We start from the raw sequence: 22,165 nt of genomic DNA on the forward strand, positions 1-22,165 counted from the left end.
AGATACCTAGCAGTGGGATTGCTGGATCGTATGGTAGTTCTATTTTTAGTTTTTTGAGAAATGTTCACACTATTTTGCATAGAGGTTGTACTAATTAATATTCCCACCAACAGTGTATGAGAGTTCTCTTTTCTCTGCATCCTTGCCAGCATCTGTCATTTTGGTCCTTTTAATAATAGTCATTCTAACTGGGGTAAGATGGTATCTCATTTAGTTTCGATTTGCCTTTCTTTGATGATTAGTGGTGTTGAGCATTTTACCTGTTAACTATTTGTATGTCTTTATATGTAATATATATTTTAAAATAGCATGTGCTCAATTGAAATAACAGAACACACTACCCAATGGTTCCATGTTTTGGTAACATGGTAGAATATCACATTCTCTTATTGTCACATAATCTGCTATACCCCATTGTTAATTCACATAGACATGCTCTTGCCTGGGATTGACTTTATCCTTGCAACTCTCATTCTGCTTTCCTGTACAATAGGATGACTCTTCTTAAACCACAAGTGGGAACTAAGATCCAATCAGAAGACAGAAAGTTTTAAACTAGGATGTTCCTGAATATGTGTGTTTATATTATTTATGTGGTTTCTGTTTGTGAGTTCCACAGAAGCCTAGGCCTGCTTGTCTCTATTGTATAAATTTGACAGCTTCTTGCATAGTTCAGGGTCAGAGAGCATATTTTCAGGCCACAATGATGAATGATCCATGGGTCACTCACGGCACCAGTTTAACATTTAGGAGTTGATACAGATGCATACCAGGGAGGGCTCAATTGTTAGCGGTGTATGGAGGTGCACAAATACTCATGGGACTGGGATAATCTTGTGAAATATAATCTGATTGCATTTTATTCTGGCAAAACCACACGGGACATATAAGAGTGTCTTTTCTGCCTCTCTAGCTCAAAGACGGCCTGGCCTGCTGCCAGTTTTTGTTTCTGGAGTTGAGATATAATTTACATACCATAAAATTCACCATTTTAAAGTGTAAAATTCAGTGCTTTTTAAAAAATATATTCACAGCTGGGTGCGGTGACTCACACCTGTAATCCCAGCACTTTGGGAGGCTAAGGCAGGTGGATTGCTTGAGGCCAGGACTTTGAGAACAGCCTGGCCAGCATGGCAAAACTCCATGTCTGCTAAAAACACAAAAATCAGCCAGACGTGGTGGCACACACCAAGCTACTCAGGAGGCTGAGGCACGAGAATTGCTTGAACCCAGGAGGCAGAAGTTGCAGTGAGGTGAGATCGTGCCACAGCACTCCAGCCTGGGTGAAGAGTGAGACTCTGTCTAAAAAAATATATATATGGATAGATAGATATTATTAATATAATAAATATAAAATATATAATATGACATATTATTTTATATTTATCATATTATAATAATTACATATTACATATTATATTATTTATTAAATATATATTATATTTATTATTTAATAAATATGTAATATATAATATATAATATATAATTTTATATTTATTATGTTATATATATATTCGCAAGATTGTGCAACCATCACCACCATCTAATTCCAGAGTATTTTAATTTTACCCCAAAAAGAAACCCATTCCCTTTAGCAGTCACTCTTCATTCACCTCTCCCCCTAACCCCTGGAAAACACTAATCCACTTTCTTTTCTATGGATGTGACTGTTCTGTACGTTTCATATCAATGGAACCGTACAGTGTGTCCTCTTCTGTGCCTGGCTTCTTTCATTTAGCTTAATGTTTCAAGTTTCATTCACGTTGTAGGATGCATCAGTGTTTTGTTCCCTTTTATGCTGAGTAATATTCTGTTGCACAGAGATACCATGCTGTGTATCCATTCATCCACTGATGGACATTTGGGTCATTTCTACTTTTTGGCTGTTATGTGCTACCATGACCATTCACGTACAAGTTTTTGTGTGGACATGTTTTTAACCTAAGGAATATTGGGGAATACACAGAGAAGCCTGTCCTGTGAAGGTTTGTTTGTTGCAGCGGTTCATTGAGAGGCTGCCCTGGTACCAAGCACTTGACGGAGGTCATGGGACTTCCAAGGAGTGAGATGCCCAGCACCAGGCAAGCCCCTGCATCCACGTTCCTGCTCTCGTTCTAACACCAGGGCAGCAGCCTAGTCTTGCAGTGACTACTGATGGGCATTAGTGCTGTTTGCTGAGGAGGGCGTGGCTTGGTTTGGAAGCCCGACACAGCCCCTTAACACCTTGGACATGTTTCATCCTCTCTCTGAGCTCCAGTAGTCTGACCTGGGAGTTGGAGGTACCAAGAGCCACCCTGCAGAGTTTATGTGAAAAATGAGAGACAATGCTTCGGAGGTGCCCTGTTCAGGGCAGGGACTCGACCAGTGGATCTTTATTCTAATAGCAATTATCCTGTGCAATAAACCATTTGAAGACACGGAGGACACAGATCAGGTGCAGTGTGGACCAAAGCTCTTTGAATGACTTGGCTATCTTATAACTCTTCAAATTACTTTTTTCATAAGGATTCCATAGTTTGCTCAGGCTGTTATAACAAAATACCACAGATGGGTGACTTGAATAACAGAAAATCATTGTCTCACAGTTGTGGGGCCTGGGCATCCAAGATCAAGGTATTGGCAGATTTGGATTTCTCCTGAGGCCTCTCTCCTTGGCCTGCAGATGGCCACCTTCTTACTGTATCCTCAAAGTGGCCTTTCCTCTGCTGTCTCTTTGTGTTTCTAAATTTTCTCTTCTTACAGGGTCACCAGTCAGGTTGAATTAATGCCCACCCTAAGGACATCGTTTTAACTTAATCACCTCTTTTTTATTTATTTATTTATTTAATTTATATTTTATTATACTTCTAGGGTACATGGCACAACGTGCAGGTTTGTTACATATGTATGTATACATGTGCCGTGTTGGTGTGCTGCACCCATTAACTCGTCATCTACATTAGGTATATCTCCTAATGCTGTCCCTCCCCTCCCTCCCCACCCCACAACAGGCCCGGGTGTGTGATGTTCCCCTTCCTGTGTCCAAGTGTTCTCATTGTTCAATTCCCACCTATGAGTGAGAACAGGCGGTGTTTGGTTTTCTGTTCTCGCGATAGTTTGCTCAGGGGCATGGATGTAACTTAATCACCCCTTTAAAGGCCCTATCTTCAAATATAGTCACTTTCTGAGATACAAGCGATGGAAACTTCAACATATGAATTTTGGAGGAACATGACTTGGCCAGTAACAAGCACCCGGGGAAGACCTACTCTTTCCCAGATGCTGGGAATAGAAGGAAAACATTTAGGCCTTGCCCACTAGAAACACAGTCTCTTGGGAGGGACAGAAAAATAAGCAGGTAATTGTAAAACACCCTTTCTCCATTTACCCTGTCTTTTGTCTCACAATTGCATTACTGTCTCTGCCGATGTATCACTAATTATGCAATCAGCATTTTGACCACCTGAGAATTCTAGTGCAATCAACTGAGAACTCTCCAGGTCTTTATCGGCTAAGAGGAAAAAAAATATATCAGAGCCCATTTAGAAACAGGAAAAAGGTTAGCCAAAAGTCCTGAGACACACTCCCAGAGAGAGGCAAAATAGTCACTAGTTGAGCTTTAAGTTTGCCTTTAGGTGCTTCTTTATTTTACCAGAGGTTATCTATGCAGCCTCTAAACATAGCCAGCCAGGGGATCCCTGACACTTCTGGTGTGCCCAGCTGCCCAAGTTCAAGTCTGTTCCATCCCATCCCACATCCAACCATACCTCTCCTATGTCTTTGCTCTCTGCTTGCCAAGGTAATGGAGTATGGAGTTAAAAATTATCAAGCACCTACTGTGTGCTGGGCAATAATTAGACACTTTACATATATTATCTAGTAATATTTGAACCTCATAATGTTCCTATTTCATCTCATTATACAAATAAGAGACCTGAGCTAATAACATACCTAAGGTGACACAGTCAGTAAACAGCATCACTTAGATGCAGTTCTTTCTAACTCCACTAAGACCTTCAGAATCAGCTATTCATGCAGCGAACAGCTGCTGGTCCCTGAGAAGGTAATGGTCATGATGAATACATTGGTTCTTAATCCACGTCTTAGGTTAGGTTTCCCAGAAGCCATTTCTGAGAGGCATTTGGGTGCTTTTGAGTTATTGAGGGTGTGCTTTCAGGAGAGAGGCAGGGGAAGGCCAGGGAAGGAAGTGAGCAAGGATGTGCACTCTGCTGGCTGATCTACAGCCAGATCCCAGCTCTGAAGTGCAAGTCACTGGATAAAATTGATTCTATCTTGAGGCAAAGGACTGACCTTTTTTATCCCGGTCAGTCAGCCACCGGCTCCAGGTTGTAGTGAGTGGGGAGGCTGTGCAACCAGCCAGGCAGAGTGAAGGGCAAATCCTCAGGGAAGGTGCCGTCATGAGCCTGTAGCTGCCAAGCTTCAGACTGGTGAGGGGGAGCTGGTCTGGACACTTACAGCCTCCACCTCTGATCTTCTGCAGTGCTACTGACATTCTAAGAAGCGACCCCAAGGAAAATAATACCTTGACCCAGAGAAGTGTGTCTTTTCTGCTTCAGGTCCTATGGCAAGTTGTTGCAGGAAATACTTTCGCATTAGAGGATAGGAAGTGGGGGCTTTTAGAACCCCAAGTTATACCTATAGACAGTTGTCCGATAATATTTCCTTAAGTCCAATAGCATTTGATCGTTTAACAAAGTGGGTTTTTTGTGTACATTATTCATTTGATCATCACAGCAACTTAGGAAGTAGATGGCAGGTTTCAATAGCTTCATTTTGCAGGGAGATTAAGTGGTTCATTTTCCAGACATTGAGTGTGATAAATATGGACCTAAAACTTGCTTCTGACTTGAGCTTGAATGCCCCTCCTATGTTCCATGCACAGTCTGGGTGAGATGGACACTGGAAAGGACATAATAACCCCACCTAGGGTGACCAGCCATCCAGGTTTGCCCAGGACTTTTCTGGTTTCCACTTTCAGGAAGACGCAGGGTTAACTCAGGCGCACAAAGGCCCACAATACGTTTATGATCCACAAAAGCATTCTAATTTTTATTTCTTTCAATAACAGAAGAAAAATATTGATAGAACAATAATAATAATGAAGTCAGCCAGGATCATATTCATACTAACATAAGATATAATTTTAAATTTGTGTGTGTGTGTATGTCTGTGTGAGTAAGAAGGGACCCTGAAGGCAAAAGTGCCTAGGACCCACAAAGTCATAATTCAGTTCTGGGGAACTGGATCAGTCCTGGGCAGACTGGTGCTGTGGGTTACCTTAACCCCTTAACACCAGAAGAGTAGTTCAGAAACTTTGAGTTTTCCATGTGGCAGTTGCCTAAAATCACCAATGCTTCTCAAAGTCTGTGATTTCCATGTGCCTGGTTGCTTTCCTTCTAATTACACAGCAATTTCCTGAGTTTGCTTTGGCTTTTTTCAGGAAGGAGCTGAGGAGCCCTTCTTTGGGCATTCACAGTGTGCTGTGGGTTCAGCACAATCTCTCTCTCTCCCTCTTGACCATGACCAGACACTTGTCTAACTCATTTTTCTGCCCCCAGCACCAGGCTCAGTGCCAGGGACAGTGTAAGCATTCCATGCGTAATTATTGATTGAACACATGAATTAATTGATGGCCTGATTCTACCAATTGCTTATGATATAACGCTGGAATCACAAAACGCCCTGGGCCTCATTTTCTCCATCTGTAAAACAAATATGTTGGAAGAGATGAACTCTCAGGGGCATTTTATGTCATGCATTTGTTATGACAGACCATGTGACTATCACTGTCATTGAAAAGTGAATCTCAGTCATGAAACAGTCACTTACGGGTTCTTAGAGTCATTGTTGTGCTTTCTCTATTTCCCATTTTTCTTTTAGGTCCTTACTGGAAGGCAGCATGTCCAATGTTACCTTGAGAAAAATGTCTCCCACAGGAAATGGTAATGTACATGAGTTTTTCTTACTCAGAAAACTTTAAAATTTCAGTAAAACAACTCACAGATCTCAGTTCTTTAATACAGACATTGAATGCTGAGAAACAACAGTCTAATTTAATTAGCATTGCAAAGTTAGGCTTAAGAAAAAGTATACATGCCACAACTTTTAGTCATGTAATTGGAATTCATTTTTTAAAAATCAATAAAAATATCTTTTTTAAAAAAATATGACCTTCTTTGTGTTTGGCTCTTACAGAATAAAAGAATTAAGTTACTTAGAATCAAATGACCAGGACTTATTGACTATTACTAGGTATTATAAAAACAGTCTTTTGTGGGCTTCCAAGGTATATTTCTTATGGGGTAAAATGGCCAGCCCACTAAATCCTGGCTCAGTTTATCCCAGGCTGGGAGTTCTCCTTTCCCAGGAACTGGATGGGGCCTCATAAGTGGCACTGGCAGTTTCAGTTGGCACCTGAGCAGCTTTGTGTGTTATCTTTGGTGATAGGGTGTGGGATCTGTTCTTTCTTGCTGGTGCATCCTACTTTGAATCAGTACTGGACTTGCCAGCCTAGAAGATTGATGCTGGCCAATCAGTTGTGCCTCTCAGGATTTTCAGGTTACCAAGCCCACGCTCAACTCCACACTATTACATCTTCCAGTCTTTCATGTTTCTGTTGATAGAGATGAAGAGCACCACTCTGGGAACCACACGGAAGCAGCAGGATTTTCAGGAGGTGAACAAAAGAAGAACTTTCTTACAGGATAACAGTTGGATAAAGAAACGCCCTGAAGAAGAAAAGTAAGCTGGTGTGGAGCGTGGTGGGTGGATGGAGGGGCAGAGAGAGGCATTCTCTGTTTGGGAAGCTAATGCTCATCTGAAAAGTGAATACTTTTCTCCTGAAACACTTTGTTGCATGGTCTAATCTTTGGTAAGACTTAGTAAGCATAAATAGGTTACACACCAGAGTTTCAAGAATACCTCTGCCATTTTAAAAATCCACATACATAAGAGAATGTGAGTTATTACTGAGAGAGAGCCTGGTTATTACCTAGGATAGATATTTGTGCTTACTTGGTAAATTGAAAAGAAAACATGACTTTCCAGTTTCCAAAAAGGTAACAGTTAATCCATGATCAGACAATTCCTGCTATGTTGATCATGTCAGCTGAAATAAACAAAAATAGTATAATTCCAAATTTAATATATAAAATTTTGATACGTACAAGAGAAATTTTAAAAATTACCGACTTATTTTAGTGCCATCTACTTCTAGGTATTGGGAAGGTGGAATATATGGTATTACTTTGTAAGTACTTACCACCAACAAAATTTTGTCTGTTTTGAGCATTACTTCTACTAGCTGAGAGGTTTAAAGATTTGAAAACTATGGCCATAGGCATATAGCCTCATTGCCAATATAGATTTGCAATAGGTATTTGTCCAGCCCAGATATATATCGTGTTGTGTGTATGTTATAAATTATGTAGACATTTTATAATTTCTTTGTTATTAAGCTTGGTGTTAGATACTTTATGTATAAAGCACCAGTAATTTTACAATAAAACACAAGGTAGGTGTTATATCTCCTCATTTTACAGAAGAGGGATCTGAGCTCAGAGAAGCTAAGTAACTTGTCTAATGGCACATAGCTATTTAGTGGTAGAGATGAGATTTTAACATGGTCCATTGTTTTTCCATTACACAAATGTTTCTCAACCAGGGACAATTTTAACTCCAGGAGACATTTGGCAAGGTTGGAAGACATTTTTGTTGTTAAAATTGGGGAGTGCTTCTGGTATTTAATGTGCAGAGAACAGGGATGCTGGTAAATATCCTATAAATCACAGGACAGCTCCCACACAAAACATTATCAAACCCAAAGTGTCAACAGTCCTGAAGTTGGGAAATCCTGCATTATAGGATACTTACTCTAAACTATTTACAAACTCTGCAGATATGGTTATTTAAGGGTCATTCGTGTAAATGTTAAATTTAAAATATCTATTAATTTCTGTTATTGAATATTATTATTTCAAGGAAATATACAGGAGTTTAGAGATTTAGAGACTCACACTAACTTTTGGAGTTAGCACTATTGGACAACAATCATTTCCTTCCATGAAACAGCATTTATTGCTTCTGTCAGAGCATTTCCAATTTTCTGTAGTGATAGTGTCATGTCAAATGTAGACCATACATTTTGGATTGCCAATATTTACACAGATGAGTGAAGATAGAATGTATAAGACAAATCACAGTTGGGAGGAATGTTGCTTTTATGCCAGGCATGCCTCCCCAAGAAAACCCAGGGAAGCCAACTTGGATGGCATAGGAGCTGCTGAGTGAAGGGAAAATTGGCTTTGATGCTTCCCTGATTTTCCCTGGCCCAGTTCTGGGCTGTGTGTTATAATTCTGCCTCAGATAAAAATATGCCTGGTATCTGCTGCTCTTTCAAAAATTTCAGTAAGAGATACGGAGGAAGATAGGAAAGTTCTCTTGGGGTCTTTGAGAGTATATATTTGTTGGCATTGTTTCACTTTTACTGTTCATCTTTCTATTTAATTGTCTACTACAGTTCTTTTATAGCTTCATTAAAAATGGTACCAGAGGCCGGGCGTGGTGGCTCAGGCCTGTAATCCCAGCACTTTGGGAGGCCGAGGTGGGCAAGTCAGGAGTTCGAGACCAGCCTGGCCAACATGAAGAAACCCCATTTCCACTTTAAAAATACAAAAATTAGCTGGGCGTGATGGCGGGCACCTGTAATCCCAGCTACTCGGGAGGCTGAGACAGGAGAATTGCTTGAACCCGGAAGGCAGAGGTTGCAGTGAGCAAAGATATTGCACCACTGCATTCCAGCCTGGAATACAGAACAAGACTCCATCAAAAAAAAAAAAAAAAAGAAAAAAAAAAAAGTACCAGAGGATTGAGTAATGTTACTGGAGCACAACCAGGAAAAATGTGGTATTTCAGGTTTGGTTGGGTTGACATGAAATAGGTTCAAGTACTTTCTGCCTTGGCTCAAATCCAAAGGCTTCACTACATGTTTTGACATTTCCTGAAAGGGCCTGTACTTTCAGTTCCACTCTACAAAACAAGAATTATATTACTTTGAGATTTTACATATGAAGGTCGATTGCAGGGTTGACCAGTAGGAATAGCAATGGTTTGGAATGCAAAGATATGGGTCCTAGACGCATGTCTGTTACTTGCTAACCTTGTGGTCTTAGGAAAGCCACAAAATCCCCAATCAATTTTCTCATCTGTGAACTGGATGTGACAGTGTCTTCACTGCCTAATTCATAGGATTATTTTAATGATTAACTAGAGCAAACTGTATTCTCATGGCTCAAAAGTGGGCTAGGTCTCCTGTGAATTATAAATCTCCTTAACCACAAATATTGGTACTGAGTTTCCCACATTTTATGAAGGAGAACTGTCAAGTCCACCAACATATCCAGACATAATGGGCTTGCTTAAATTTAAACACAATTTGTGGAAAGCTTTTGTATTTGACTTCAAGCCAAAAAGGACTCTTCTAATACGTATAAAGCAAATGGGCTCATATTCCCACAGTCTGATAAAACAAAACACATCACAACACTCATTCATTGTCGAATCATGTGCAAACCTCATGGGATAAATGATCATTTGTACTGACAAACTTGTTCCTTTTCTCATGCTCTTTCAAGTGGTGACTGGTTAAAATAGATACATAATTTTGTGTTCTCACAACTGAAGTAAAATGAATTAACCTTGCCAAAAATTGTGAGCTCGCCCTCATGTCTCTCTCATTTGGTGCTTAGCCAATATTGTGGTAACTTTCTATGTGACATACTTTTGTTCTTTCTTTGCAGAGATGAAAATTATGGTAGGGTGGTGCTCAACCGACATAATTCCCATGATGCATTGGACAGGTGGGTGTTCAGACATGTTACATCATGAGATGTAACATAAAGATGGTAGTTTTCAGAGAAGACTTGTTGAAGACAGCTGAATATTTGCAGCATGCCTCGGGCTTTCCCCGATGTTCTGGGCATGTGAAGGAGAATCTGTGATATCATCAGAGGTTTCCACAAGAAAACTCTGCCTCTCCAGAGCCATGACTTGGAGGCAGAACATAACCAACCCTCTGTGCATCCCATGGAGGTAGTCCTCCTGACAGGCAGAGAAAGGACTCTCATAGAAACACGATCAGATCAGGCAGGGTGCCATGGCTCATGCCTGTAATCCCAAAACTTTGGGAGGCCAAAGTGGGAGGATCTCTTGAGCCTAGGAGTTCGAGACCAGCCTGGGCAATGTGTCTTAAAAAAAAAAAAAAATTATTTAACTAGGTGTGATGGTACACACCTGTTGTCCCAGCTACTCCAGAGGCTGAGGTGGGAGGATTGCCTGAGCTTGGGACACTGAGGCTGCAGTGGGCAGTGATGCTCCATTGTACTCCAGCCTGGGTGATGGAAGAAGACCCTGTTTCTCAAACAAATGAATGAACAAACAAACAAACAACAACAGCAACATGACCAGATTAGATATCTCTGAACCTTAGGGAAAGGAATCCTAAAACACAGAAATAACAACTCCAGAGTTCACTTGCTTTATGGTACAGTACCTTTCTTTTTGGAAACTCCTGGGCTAGTGGGAAAACATGAACTGATCCTCAGTGGCAAATAGACTGATCAAAGCACATTAGTAGAAAAATTAAGATAAAACAGTAATCACAATGATGTAAATAATCTCGGACTGATAAAAAATAGAGAATATTGTTACTAAAACACAGCTGTACTCACATGCATACAAACAACCACACCCATCAGAAGAACCTAATTATTTATCAGACGCAAGTTTTATCTGGTCTAGTAGCTTGTGTCTGTTTGTCATTAAAATGTAATTAGAAAGGGAGTGTGGATGTCTTCTATGGCGTGGAGCTTAAAAAGTTAAGCAGACACCTGGGACATGTCTATGTTGGAAACTTTTGTTTATGAATTTCTTTCAACCCTTTTAAACTTTTTAATAATTTTGACCTGTTTTAAGGGTGCTGAGCATATAACCCTCTACACAGAGTTGCCGTTTCGTTTTCCTGATGCCAGCTTTAGTTCATCTGATTTACTGTTCTGTGATCTGGCAGACTCCGCCGAGGCCCTGTCCTTAGTCTTTATGGTTTTGAAGATCAGAGCCTGGTTCTCAGCTGGCTCTGATCTCACCAACAAAGGAGAGGCTCATCATTTGAGTCCAGCCACCCGTGGAAATTGCTGCCTATATGTTATTCACCTTTCTCTGGAATGATTAAAGAACACAGACCCTTGTGTTTTTTAAGTGTGAAATACGCTTCATATTCTTAATGTACATACAATGTGCTTTAGGTTAACAGGAGCATAATCCCTTTCATGCTTATTTCATATTTTAAATTGTATTGGTTTCCTGAACCCTTCCTCATGGTGGCCAGTGTTGTGGCTAAAGTAGCATATCAGTCTTTTAAGGAACAAAAATCTGTAAGCCCTAGACATTTCCCCCTTGACCTATAACTAACATCACAGAATCAATCTCCCTAAAAGAGTAGGGCAGATTGTTTTTCTCCTGGTACTTGCTCAGAGGGTGTCACTTGTCATTTTTCTGCTCTGCAGAGGCTGTCTTTACCTTGATGCCCACTCAACAGCCACTTTGGAGCACCCGCTCTGTGCCAGCATTGTGCCAGGTGCCAGGAATACAAAGATGCATAGAACATAATCTTTGACCTTAAGGAGCTCTTGTATTCATGAAAAAATATCCACAAATGAAAATACTAAAGTTTGTCACGGAAAGTGCTATAGTAGAGATGTGTGAGTGCACTATGGGAATAGAAAGGAGGGGAGACTAACTCTGCCTAAATAATCAGAGACCTCACTATGGAAGTGGTCTTTGGTGTTGGTGATGATGCTTGAAGGATTATGAGGAAAAATTTCCCAAATGGGCAAGACTGGCTGTTGGGCATGGAGCAAGGAAAGAAGCACTTCCCACAGAGATGACAATGTGTGCAGAGAGCTGACATGAGTGGGGTCTGAAAATAAAGGAAAATAAATAATATACTGTCATCACCTTAGATAATACCTTCATATTATCCACAATTGGAAAGTCGCTGCTTTCACAGAACTTGCATCCTAGTTGAAAGTGAGGGAGGAGAGAGAATGAAAATAACATGTTGAAACATGTCTTATTGTGATAAGTAGTAGGAAGACAAGGGCCACCTAGAGACATAGTGGTAGTGTCTTGGGAGGGGCTGTTTTCTGGAAGGGGTCAGATGGCCCTCCAGCACCTGCTTGCATTTACACATTACACACGATGGTGAACCACGCCATGATTTCACTTTGGGGTTGTATTAAACTTTGGGGGAGTTGTATTTGGCATTTTTCTTCACTTTTTTTCTTGCCTCAACTGATACTGTTCCCTCTACCTCTATTCGAAAATGTTCACATCTATTCCACATCTATTTCCCCTCCAAGGCCCAGCTCAAACTGCACTTCATTCCATAAAGCCTTCTCTGGTTTGCATACCTAGAAATCAGCTTTCTCAACTTAGAACTTCCTTACACCTTACCTAAACCTCTTTTATGGCACTCACTACTTTCTGTCTTTGGAGGTACTGTCTTTGGAGGTACATACCTGATTTGTCCGTCTTACTCTGTAGATGGCAGCTATAGTTATTTTATTCTAGATTTCCTTATATTTATTAGTACAACAGTGTTGATTAATACAGCAAATGTTACTTTCTCCACTACTAATACAGCAAATATACTTTTTGCACTATTTGTAGTACTTTTTATATTGAATACATCCAAATAGTTGCTTAGTGAAAATATGCCACATCAAGTTTAAAATTAAATCTTTAGCACCTAGTCTTAGTACTTATTCTAATGCAATACTTTGGATAGGACGGTTTTAAATGATACTTGGAAAAACAAACACAATAAATAATAGAGAATTCTCCAAAAAGCTTGCTTGCTTTATATCATAGGGTTATAGGAGGCATTAAACAGGCTTTTTCATGTTTGATCAAGATCTTTCTTTTGCTTCCATGATCACGATTCCTTCTGTTGAACCTTCTATCCTCTTTTCTGTTATTTTCTAAATCCCTCCCCCCATTTTTGCTCATCTGTCTTGCTCTCCTCTCTTTGCCCTTGTCTCTCTTCTCCTTCTTCCTATCACTCTTCTCTCTTCCTCTTTTCCTCCTATCCTTCCCTTCTCTCGCTTCCCACTTTCTCCTTTTCATTTTCCCAGCTTTTCCTGTTTCCTTCCTTTCCTTTCTTTGCTGTCTTTCCCCTCCTTCTCCCTGTAAGTTCCCTTCTTTCAACCCTGTCCACGGTGCTGAATATTAAACAAAGCGTTTACGGATTTAGTCCATGGTGCTGGTTTATGGCACTGCTAAAATTCTGCAAACAAAATATAGTTGAGTATAAAAGATTGAGTTCCTATTATGTAGAAATAAACAACATTGACAAGAGTACACATTAGTTATTAACCATTTTGCGTGTCGTGTTGTTTGTTGTGTTGTATGATTTACGAATCCTTATCCCTAATTTGAATATGTTACATTGTTGTTAGAAATAATTGAAGCCAGAGAAGAATCTTTTATTAGCATTGGATATTGGATTTTCCATAATTTATTCCATCCAAGTTGGAAGATTTGGGTACTCTAAATCTATCTTTCCTTGGTAACATGTACATTTCCCACTCAAATAGGTCAAAATATTGCCATATGTATGATAGGTTTTATAAACTTTTTTTTATAATTTATCTGATTTTTTTGGTAATTATTTTTGCTACAGGAAAGTAAATGAGAGAGATGTGTCAAAAGCTACAATTAGTCGGTATAGTTCTGATGACACTTTGGACAGGTAAGGTTCTTTTGAACCATGTAAGTAGAATGCATAACATATGAAATTCCTTTTCTTATAAAGTTATGAAGAATTTAAACGTTTACCAAAATAAGGTTTGAATTGCTGTTATTTTATTCCCAGGGATGGAGAGCTCTAAGAATTGAATTACTTTCTTCAAATCTCACTAAATCTTGACTAGATGCATTTCTAAAATCTTGCTAATAGTAGGTTGATGTGAACAATTCTTAGTGACACTGATTTGAGTACAGCTAGGGTGGGTACTGCACGGCATCTGTTAGTTCAATTTAAAATGAAGAATATAGGGTTTTTTTGTGTGTGAATATGTGTAATCCTTGTTCCAACATTTGGTTCTTCCACACTGATGGTGGAAAAACATCAGTCCGTGCAACTGCTTTATGGAGAGACTATAAATTTTAATAATACAATAGTTTCAATACACTCCAGGACAGAGACATTAGCTCTTTACTTTCTCTTTAGAAAGTGAAAATACTCTTTTGACACTGGAGTCTCCATAGGGCTGATAGAATGAGTCCAACGTGTGTGCCTGCTGTTAGTTCCTTCTTACATGGAGGGAAAGCGCTCATCTCTACAGGGAAAATAGGGCAACTTCTATTCAGGTTGAAGTATAAATGCCACAAATCACATTTTTAGTTTAGATTTGGTAGAGATGCTTAGTAAGCAGAAGTAAAGGACAAAGTTAGCATCTTTAATAGGAGTCTTTTGGACTCCTATTAAATAGGCACCATGAATACCCAAAGCCAGTGCTAGTTGAGTTTACTCCTTGCAGCTAAAGACGTGCTGCAATTGTAGGCAAAAATGGCACCTACTGGGTTTTAAGAAAATACATGGTAACTTACAGCATCCAATAGATTCTAAACTCAGACTGTGCCAGTGTTGATTAATGTAGCAAATGTATATACCTTCTGCACTATTCCTAGGCTTTCAAGTCAGTCACCCTAATAGAGGACAATCAACACTGGTATCTTAAAGAGTTAGTCTTTCTCTTTTAAAAATTATCATCCTTGTCAAAAATGAATTTGTAGTATATGTACAAGATCTCATCTCCACAACGGTGCATAGAGAAGAGGTAGATAAAATACCTCTGTCCATTCATCCTGGTCTTGCAGATGGCTAATTGAAGAAGGAAACCTTATTTCTAGGAATGAATTTTAAAGTGAGATAATTGACCTCAAGTAAGGTGGAAGACATAAGCTTTTGTAGGCTATGTGTCTGAACGTTTATGTCAGGTCAGCTGAGACGCAGCCTACGAATGCTGGAAATAGACTAGACCTCGCAGGCAATGTAGTTAGGTCATTCTCAGCCTTAGTTATAAATTAGAACCACTGACGGAGCTCTTAAACTTTGTTGGTGCCTTCTATCCTACTACCCCTCACTCCTCAAATTCTGATTTAATTAGCCTGAGGTGGAACTCAAGCATTTTTTTTCAAGCTTATAAAGTAATTCTATGTGCAGCTGAGATTCAGAACCACCAATATATCCCAAGCCCTTCATTTTATACTCTCGAAAGCAGGCCCAGAGATTACATAATTTTTTTATACACTTTAGTGGTATGTTTGGAAAAAGTATTCTGGCAGCTCATTCCCAAGGCACTCGATGTGGAAATAGATTTGAGGAAGAGAACACAGGCGTCAGTAAAGAAAGGCAAGTCCTGTTAGCAGGAGCCGAACTTCTGTAATATAGACCACTCCAAAATGTAAGACATGAAATAATTTTAGGAGGAGGATGATCAAATATATCTAGTATGTGTGCATTGGCATTTTAATAATGATGCAGATGAATTGTTTTAATGAATATGAGAAAAGTACTGGGTTTGCATTTGAAAAGTTCCCTTTAAAATATACTTATGTGTGTAAAAGACGAGGTGTGGAAAAGAAACATAAATATGTATGTAGCATGCAGAGATAGTGGGTTATAACTAATTTGGAAAACCTAGGTTAGGAGGCCCCCTAGTGCTCCATTGTGAAAGTATAACTTTTCCTTCAGCTTTTCTGATCATGTTGCTAATTACATTGTTGGGTATTTCAAGTCTCCAAAACCGATTTTTATTAAAATAACCTAATTTATATCACTAGTTGACAGAAATTTAATTTCCAGGATAATTACAAAATTAATATCCCCCAGCAATATGAAATCAACATACATATTGAAATGGTGGTTTAGAGTTCTCTCCATTACCATTGATAGACTTATCCCCTAGGTAGCATGAAAGAGATTGTGAGAGATGAAGAATAAAGACTAAAGGAAGATGTGTTAACCTAATATATGCGTTTGGGGAACAATCATACTACAGAATCAAATATATGACATTGGATCCCAGTGAATGACTTGGGAGATAGACTACTTTCTATTTGTGTTGCCAAGAGAAAGCCACACAATGACTCTGAGACTCCATTTCTTTATCTATAAAATGAAAATCATTATGCCTACCTTGCAGGGATGTTCTGGAGAGTCGAGAAAGCATATCAAATGACCAGCAAACAGTAGTAGGTATGAGACAAGGAAAGAAGGAACGGGGCCGAAGTTATGAGATCCTACCATTGGTAGAGAATGATAACCTTCCTTATTTGTCCTTTCTAACTCAAGAAGCAGATGAACACAGCTTTTCTAGATCTATGAGATTAGAATGATTAAAATCTCTAATGATCATTTGGACTTATTACATGTATTAGTCAAAGTAAACTAATTTGTCAAGGTAGAGTAACTTTTTAACAAGTCTGCTTCCTCTCTTCCAAATCTAGATGGTTTAACATACTATAAGGTACTGCTTGACACATCAGAGTCCAATGTGATTTGCTGGAGTCCATGAAGTGACTCAGGGACCTAAGTTCTTTCCATATTTTAATGCTGCCATCTTTATGCTGCCATGCATACCAAAGCCATAGTAGAAGGGGGAAGAAAGAACATGGAAGATCACCAGGAGGTTTTACAATGGGTCTGGAAGTGGCAGATAACATGTCTGCCCACACTCTTTAGTCTAGAGCTCAATCATATGGTCCCAATTTAATTGCAATGAAGGTTGGGAAATGTGGTCTCCCTGATTGCTCAGAAAGAAAAGAAAATGTGTTTGGCAAACACATAATATTGTTTATGCCACAAACCATTAAAAAAAAAAAAGTATTTCATTGACGCCTTTCGCTGACTTAGGAAGTACTGTCATTGACAAGATATATCATTAGACAATAATGAAAATGAAAATAGTTAATGAGTTAAATGCTCGAAGAGTCAGAAAGACAAACAGGCAAAAGGCATAACACTTTTAATATTTCAGGTTGGGCGCAGTGGCTCACACCTGTAATCTCAGCACTTTAGGATGTGGAGGTGGGTGGGTTACCTGAGGTCAAGAGTTCAAGACTAATGTGGCCAACGTGGTGAGACATCATCTCTACTAAAACTACAAAAATTAACTCGGCTTGGGGGTGAGTGCCTGTAGTTCCAGTTACTCAGGAGGCTGAGGCAGTAGAATAGTTTGAACCCTGCGGGCGGAGGTTGCAGTGAGCTGAGATCACGCTACTGCACTCCAGCCTGGGTGACAGAGCAGGACTCTGTCTCAAAAAATAAAATAAAATAAAATAAAATAAAATAAAATAAAATTTCAAACTCTATTAAAACAACTTCATAAGTAGATTTTGTCGTAAGTAGTTTCTTTTTATTTAAAAATTTTCTAAAATGTAACACTTGAAAAATAGTTCTCTTTACGGGAGAAAGGTTATATTGTTAAGCTATTCTAGCAAGAAAATGGTCTGAAAGGAGTTTGACAATTTAAATGTTTATTCAGACTTTTGTCTTGTTTCTTTATAAAGGATCTCAGACAGAAATGATGCTGCTAAAACGTATAAGGCCAATACCTTGGATAAACAACTAACCAATAGGTACCAGTATCTACTAGCTATGGGAAAGGCTCAAGTATAATATTTTTCTAAGTGTTACCTATGCACTTGCAATTCTTCAATCCTACTTGATATCTTTCTGTAAATTCTTACTCTCTATTATTTTTATTGCAGAAATTCAGGAGTAAAAATCATTACTCCTGTGCATGGCTAGAATAAAATCTTGTTGTTTAGCTTAAAAATCAAGAGCGCTAGTAGCTCCAAATCACCATTCTTACCACATTTATGTTTCTGTTTAAGTTGTCCTGGTGGCAAAATTATGAAATAGGTACAAATGCAAATTTTACATTATTATTGTTAAGGAAAATTACTGAATCCAACAAATAAAAATACTGGACTTAAACGACACTAAATTTTCAGAAGAAGAAAAATTCTTTGGACTCTAGTACAAGAGACAAAATCATGAAATCATCTTATGAAATTTATTAAAATATGATGCTTTCTATTTCTTTCTCTCACCAATGTCTAACTTTTAATAACTCTAAATTCAAGAATAATTCCAAATAGATGCAAACGTTCATTCTTCATTGTTCAAACTTTGCTTTCTTTCTCTCTTACCAGGAGCATGTCCATGTTTAGATCACCGGAAGTAACAAAGTTGTATGTATTCTTTCTAATTGTAGTATATTTCTTTTTACGTGTTCAAGAAAAACCAGGGAAAACCACCTCAGGCCAATTTTATTGGAATACAGCCATGCCCCTATTGCTCTGGCAGAGTTGAGTAGTAGAAGACAATACCAAAATGGTCTGCAAAGGTCCAAATGTGACTATCTGGACTTTTGCAGAAAAAAAGATTTCCAGTCATAACTCTAATCAAACACCAAAGCTTAGGTGATCCTTTCTTTCTTCTTCTTTGTTAAAATCTAGACTCCTTATTTTTTCCCCCACAGGACTTTTCTTCTCTCTACTCCCACAATAATTAACCCTTCCTCCACACCTCACTTCCTTCCCTACCCACCCTTCACATCTATGCCTCCTGCTTCAGAGAAAATTGAATTGGGAAATCATGGGGTGAGCTAAAAATCTATTTAAACGAAATACATTTTCCCTGGAATGTACTACTGGTGGTTACAAGCAGCCCAAATCAGACATATTTGTAAACTTATTTTATTTTTGAATTCCTATTTATGTATAAAGTGATTTATACACTGGATCACAGCTCTCAGAGCTTTAAACGGGCCTGGGTCACTTCCATTTTTGAGGATCTGCATATATGAATAAATGCTAGATAGAGACTTAAGACGGTATGATTTAAAAATTTTTCTAATGCAAAAAACTGCAACATAATTAGTCACAATACAATCACAGGAATAAAAGAAATGTGAATCTGTAGCACGCCAGAACTGATTGGTGTGAATTTCAGACAGTTAATGTCATTTTATGAATCACTTCTTTATTCCTTTAGTTTTAGCTAGTTCTATGAGAACCTGACAACTTCTAAAATATGTCAACTAAGGGAGAAGATTTTTGGCTGTTTTTCCATCCTCAAGTGAAACACTTTATGATGAACAGAGAGCAGGCAGGAATATGAGTAGAATTTAAGACTTTTCAAAGGTAGGCTGAAATGAAAAAGTTTGAGAGTGTGATTAATTGTTGTTCTTGTCATTAAACAGGCAACCTGGCGGTTCACTGAATGCAAACACCTCCAACACCGTAGCATCCACTTCTGCTACTACTCCTGTAAAGAAGAAGAGGTACAATGAACTCACTGTGTCTGCCTCTTGCTGATATACTATGAAAGACTCTTCTTTATTAATTTCTGAAGCAAGTCATCCACCAAACTCCCAGGCAGCATTAGAAAGCTTCCTCCTCTCTTTGGCGGGGATCCAGCATCTACATTCTGCTGTTCCCAAACTTCAGCTCTTTCCTCCAACAATCTCTTTCTCAAATATAGAGTCTTGTTTTCAGTTCCTTTAGGGCCTTGAATTTCTAGGAAATCTTTTAGATGACAGAGCTTGCATGTTAAATGGCGAACTGCTTGAGGTAGCATGTTTCATGGAGTGTTGCTGTTGGGAATATCTTAACCTGAAATAACGATGAATATAGGGCCCCATGCTGCCATGCTCCTGAAACAGGCCTGTATGTGGAGATGCCACCTCCGCTCTGTGGATTGGGCTGGTCTTGCTTCCAAATGCAGAGTCAAAGACCCTTTCTGGAGACATCCATCTGTATTTGTTTGATTATTGCCTCCTCCACCGACCTCCTCTCCATGGTCTCCCACATTCTGCTGGTACCGAGTCCTATGTAATTAGCAGGCACGGAGGAGTAGTTGGACCAGTGGTGACCAAATATTCTTCATGGGGCAGAACATGATGGTGGAAGAGAAGTTTGCATGTTGAAAAAACCCCAGGGCTATGAATTGTGATGCAAATGGAAAATAAGCATTTACAAACATCAATGTTTTAAAATTTTCTCAATTTCCCTGTCTGTACCTGGGTCCATGCTCTGTACGGGGTAGGTACTCAATGTTTGTTGATGGACCGGCTGACATCACCGTGGTGCTGCTGGAGAAAAATGACTGATTCTATTTTTTTCCTTCAACAAAATTCTGGTTGAGGCTGCAAAGTCTCAGAAATGTGATTCATCTTTCCCTTGAACCTAAATTTCATGCCCCTTGACCCTTTGCCTAGTAAAAACAGATTCCTAAGTTTGAAAGAGAAATTTTAGGATAGTCAGTTCAATCTCCTACCTAGTGCAAGAATCTTTCCTCTGACATTTTGGGCATAATTCAGGGTCACTGAAGCCAGCAATAAGACTCTCATTATTTTGGGACACATCTTTGACTTGCTCTCCTGGGTAGCATCTATTCCTTACCTTGAGCTGGGATCTGCCTTGAGTGACTCGTAACTTGTCTTAGTTCAGCTCTGCAGTGGCTCAGAGAAGAGACCTACTTAAACAATTTAAAGCCAGCTTTCCTGTCTGCGTTTTCTTCTGTAGTGCATACTGTTCTCATCTGAATATCTTCAGTTTTCGTTCGTATCTTGATCTTTCTGCTTAGCTATTGCTACCAACTAAAATTATGACCTAGTGATGTGAGGACATCTTTCTAATTAAGGTTAGAACTGAAGCTAGTGCTGCTATGATATTCACTTACGCTTTCAATATTCTTACTTGTCAGCGTTTTCTATCAGTTTCTTTTCTTTTCTTTCTTTCTTTCTTTCTTTCTTTCTTTCTTTCTTTCTTTCTTTCTTTCTTTCTTTCTTTCTTTCTTTCTTTCTTTCTTTCTTTCTTTCTTTCTTTCTTTCTTTCTTTCTTTCTTTTTTGGAAATGGAGTGTGCAATGGCGCGATCTCGGCTCACTGCAGCCGCTGCCTCCCGGGTTTAAGCAATTCTCTGCCTCAACCTCCCGAGTAGCTGGGAGTATAGACACATACCACCACGCCCAGCTAATTTTTGTATTTTTAGTAGAGATGGGGTTTCACCATTTTTGCCAGGCTGGTCTTGAGCTCCTGACCTGGTGATCCACCTGCCTTGGCCTCCCAAAGTGCTGGGATTACAGGCGTGAGCCCCTGCACCTGGCCCACAGTTTTTAAAAAATTATATTTTGAGGCTGGGTGTGGTGGCTCACACCTGTAATCCCAGCACTTTGGGAGGCCCAGGTGGGTGGATGACCTGAGGGCGGGAGTTTGAGACCAGTCTGACCAACATGGAGAAACCCCATCTCTATTAAAAAATACAAAATTAGCCGGGCGTGGTGGTGGGCACCTGTAATCCCAGCTACTTGGGAGGCTGAGGCACGAGAACTGCTTGAACCCGGGAGGCGGAGGTTGTGGTGAGCTGAGATCGTGCCACTGCACTGCAGCCTGGGCGACAAGAGCGAAACTCCGTCTCAAAAATAAAAATAAAAATAAAACTATATATATTTTGAGTAGAGTATAAGATTGTTATTTCTGTTGTGATAGTTCAGACATGCAAAAAATAGGGAGAATAACATGATAAACATACAAGAATTTACTATCTAGATTTAGCAATTGTCATTATTTTCCAGGTTTGCTTTAGATTTATTTTTAAAAGAAACGTCCACATTACTTAGTGCCAAAGGAAATGAGAAAAGAAGTTTACTTGGAGGAACAGATAGCCTAGAATATAGGACAATTACTTCCTACTTCATTTATGAAATAGTGTTCATTTTACTTCCAAGGCTTGGTATAATCTCACTGTCTTTTTAACTGTCAAATTATTTTCAGACATGTGGGTGGGATCAGCCTTTCAAGCATTGTGTTTATTACCGTGTCATTTCTTAACAGGCAGTCCTGGTTTCCACCGCCCCCTCCAGGTTACAATGCCTCTTCAAGCACAGGAGCCAGGAGACGGTAAGGGAACGGTGTCGGGCGTAATTGCTGTGCCATTAGATGGAAGAACATGTCAGACATCTACAACATATAATTGTGGATGCTTTGGGATAAATTGGAGGCAATCTCGTGAACTCTCAGCTCTGTACTGTAGGG

At 39.3% G+C, this 22,165-nt stretch overlaps 2 protein-coding genes across 16 annotated transcripts in view; one reads left to right on the forward strand and one right to left on the reverse strand.

Annotated features, from left to right (window-relative positions):
* MYCBP2 (MYC binding protein 2) overlaps positions 1 to 22,165 on the reverse strand; it is a 1,055,480-nt gene that overhangs the window by 512,828 nt on the left and 520,487 nt on the right. The gene's annotated exons all lie outside the window — the stretch shown is intronic.
* The window catches only part of SCEL (sciellin), a 110,415-nt gene that overhangs the window by 13,181 nt on the left and 75,069 nt on the right, over positions 1 to 22,165 (forward strand). For 14 of the 15 annotated variants that reach the window (XM_050766451.1, XM_050766452.1, XM_050766455.1 and 11 more), the window contains exons 2-9: positions 5,881 to 5,942; positions 6,624 to 6,741; positions 9,798 to 9,857; positions 13,739 to 13,807; positions 17,632 to 17,700; positions 18,280 to 18,318; positions 19,332 to 19,412; positions 21,965 to 22,030. In XM_050766451.1, the coding sequence (XP_050622408.1) occupies positions 5,900 to 5,942; positions 6,624 to 6,741; positions 9,798 to 9,857; positions 13,739 to 13,807; positions 17,632 to 17,700; positions 18,280 to 18,318; positions 19,332 to 19,412; positions 21,965 to 22,030 (545 nt within the window). In that variant the 5' untranslated portion in view covers positions 5,881 to 5,899. The remainder of the gene's footprint in view (positions 1 to 5,880; positions 5,943 to 6,623; positions 6,742 to 9,797; positions 9,858 to 13,738; positions 13,808 to 17,631; positions 17,701 to 18,279; positions 18,319 to 19,331; positions 19,413 to 21,964; positions 22,031 to 22,165) is intronic. The other variant, XM_050766450.1, reaches the window with a different exon arrangement.

The sequence above is a fragment of the Macaca thibetana genome, chromosome 17 (assembly GCF_024542745.1).
Source record: "Macaca thibetana thibetana isolate TM-01 chromosome 17, ASM2454274v1, whole genome shotgun sequence".
Lineage (NCBI taxonomy): Eukaryota > Metazoa > Chordata > Mammalia > Primates > Cercopithecidae > Macaca > Macaca thibetana.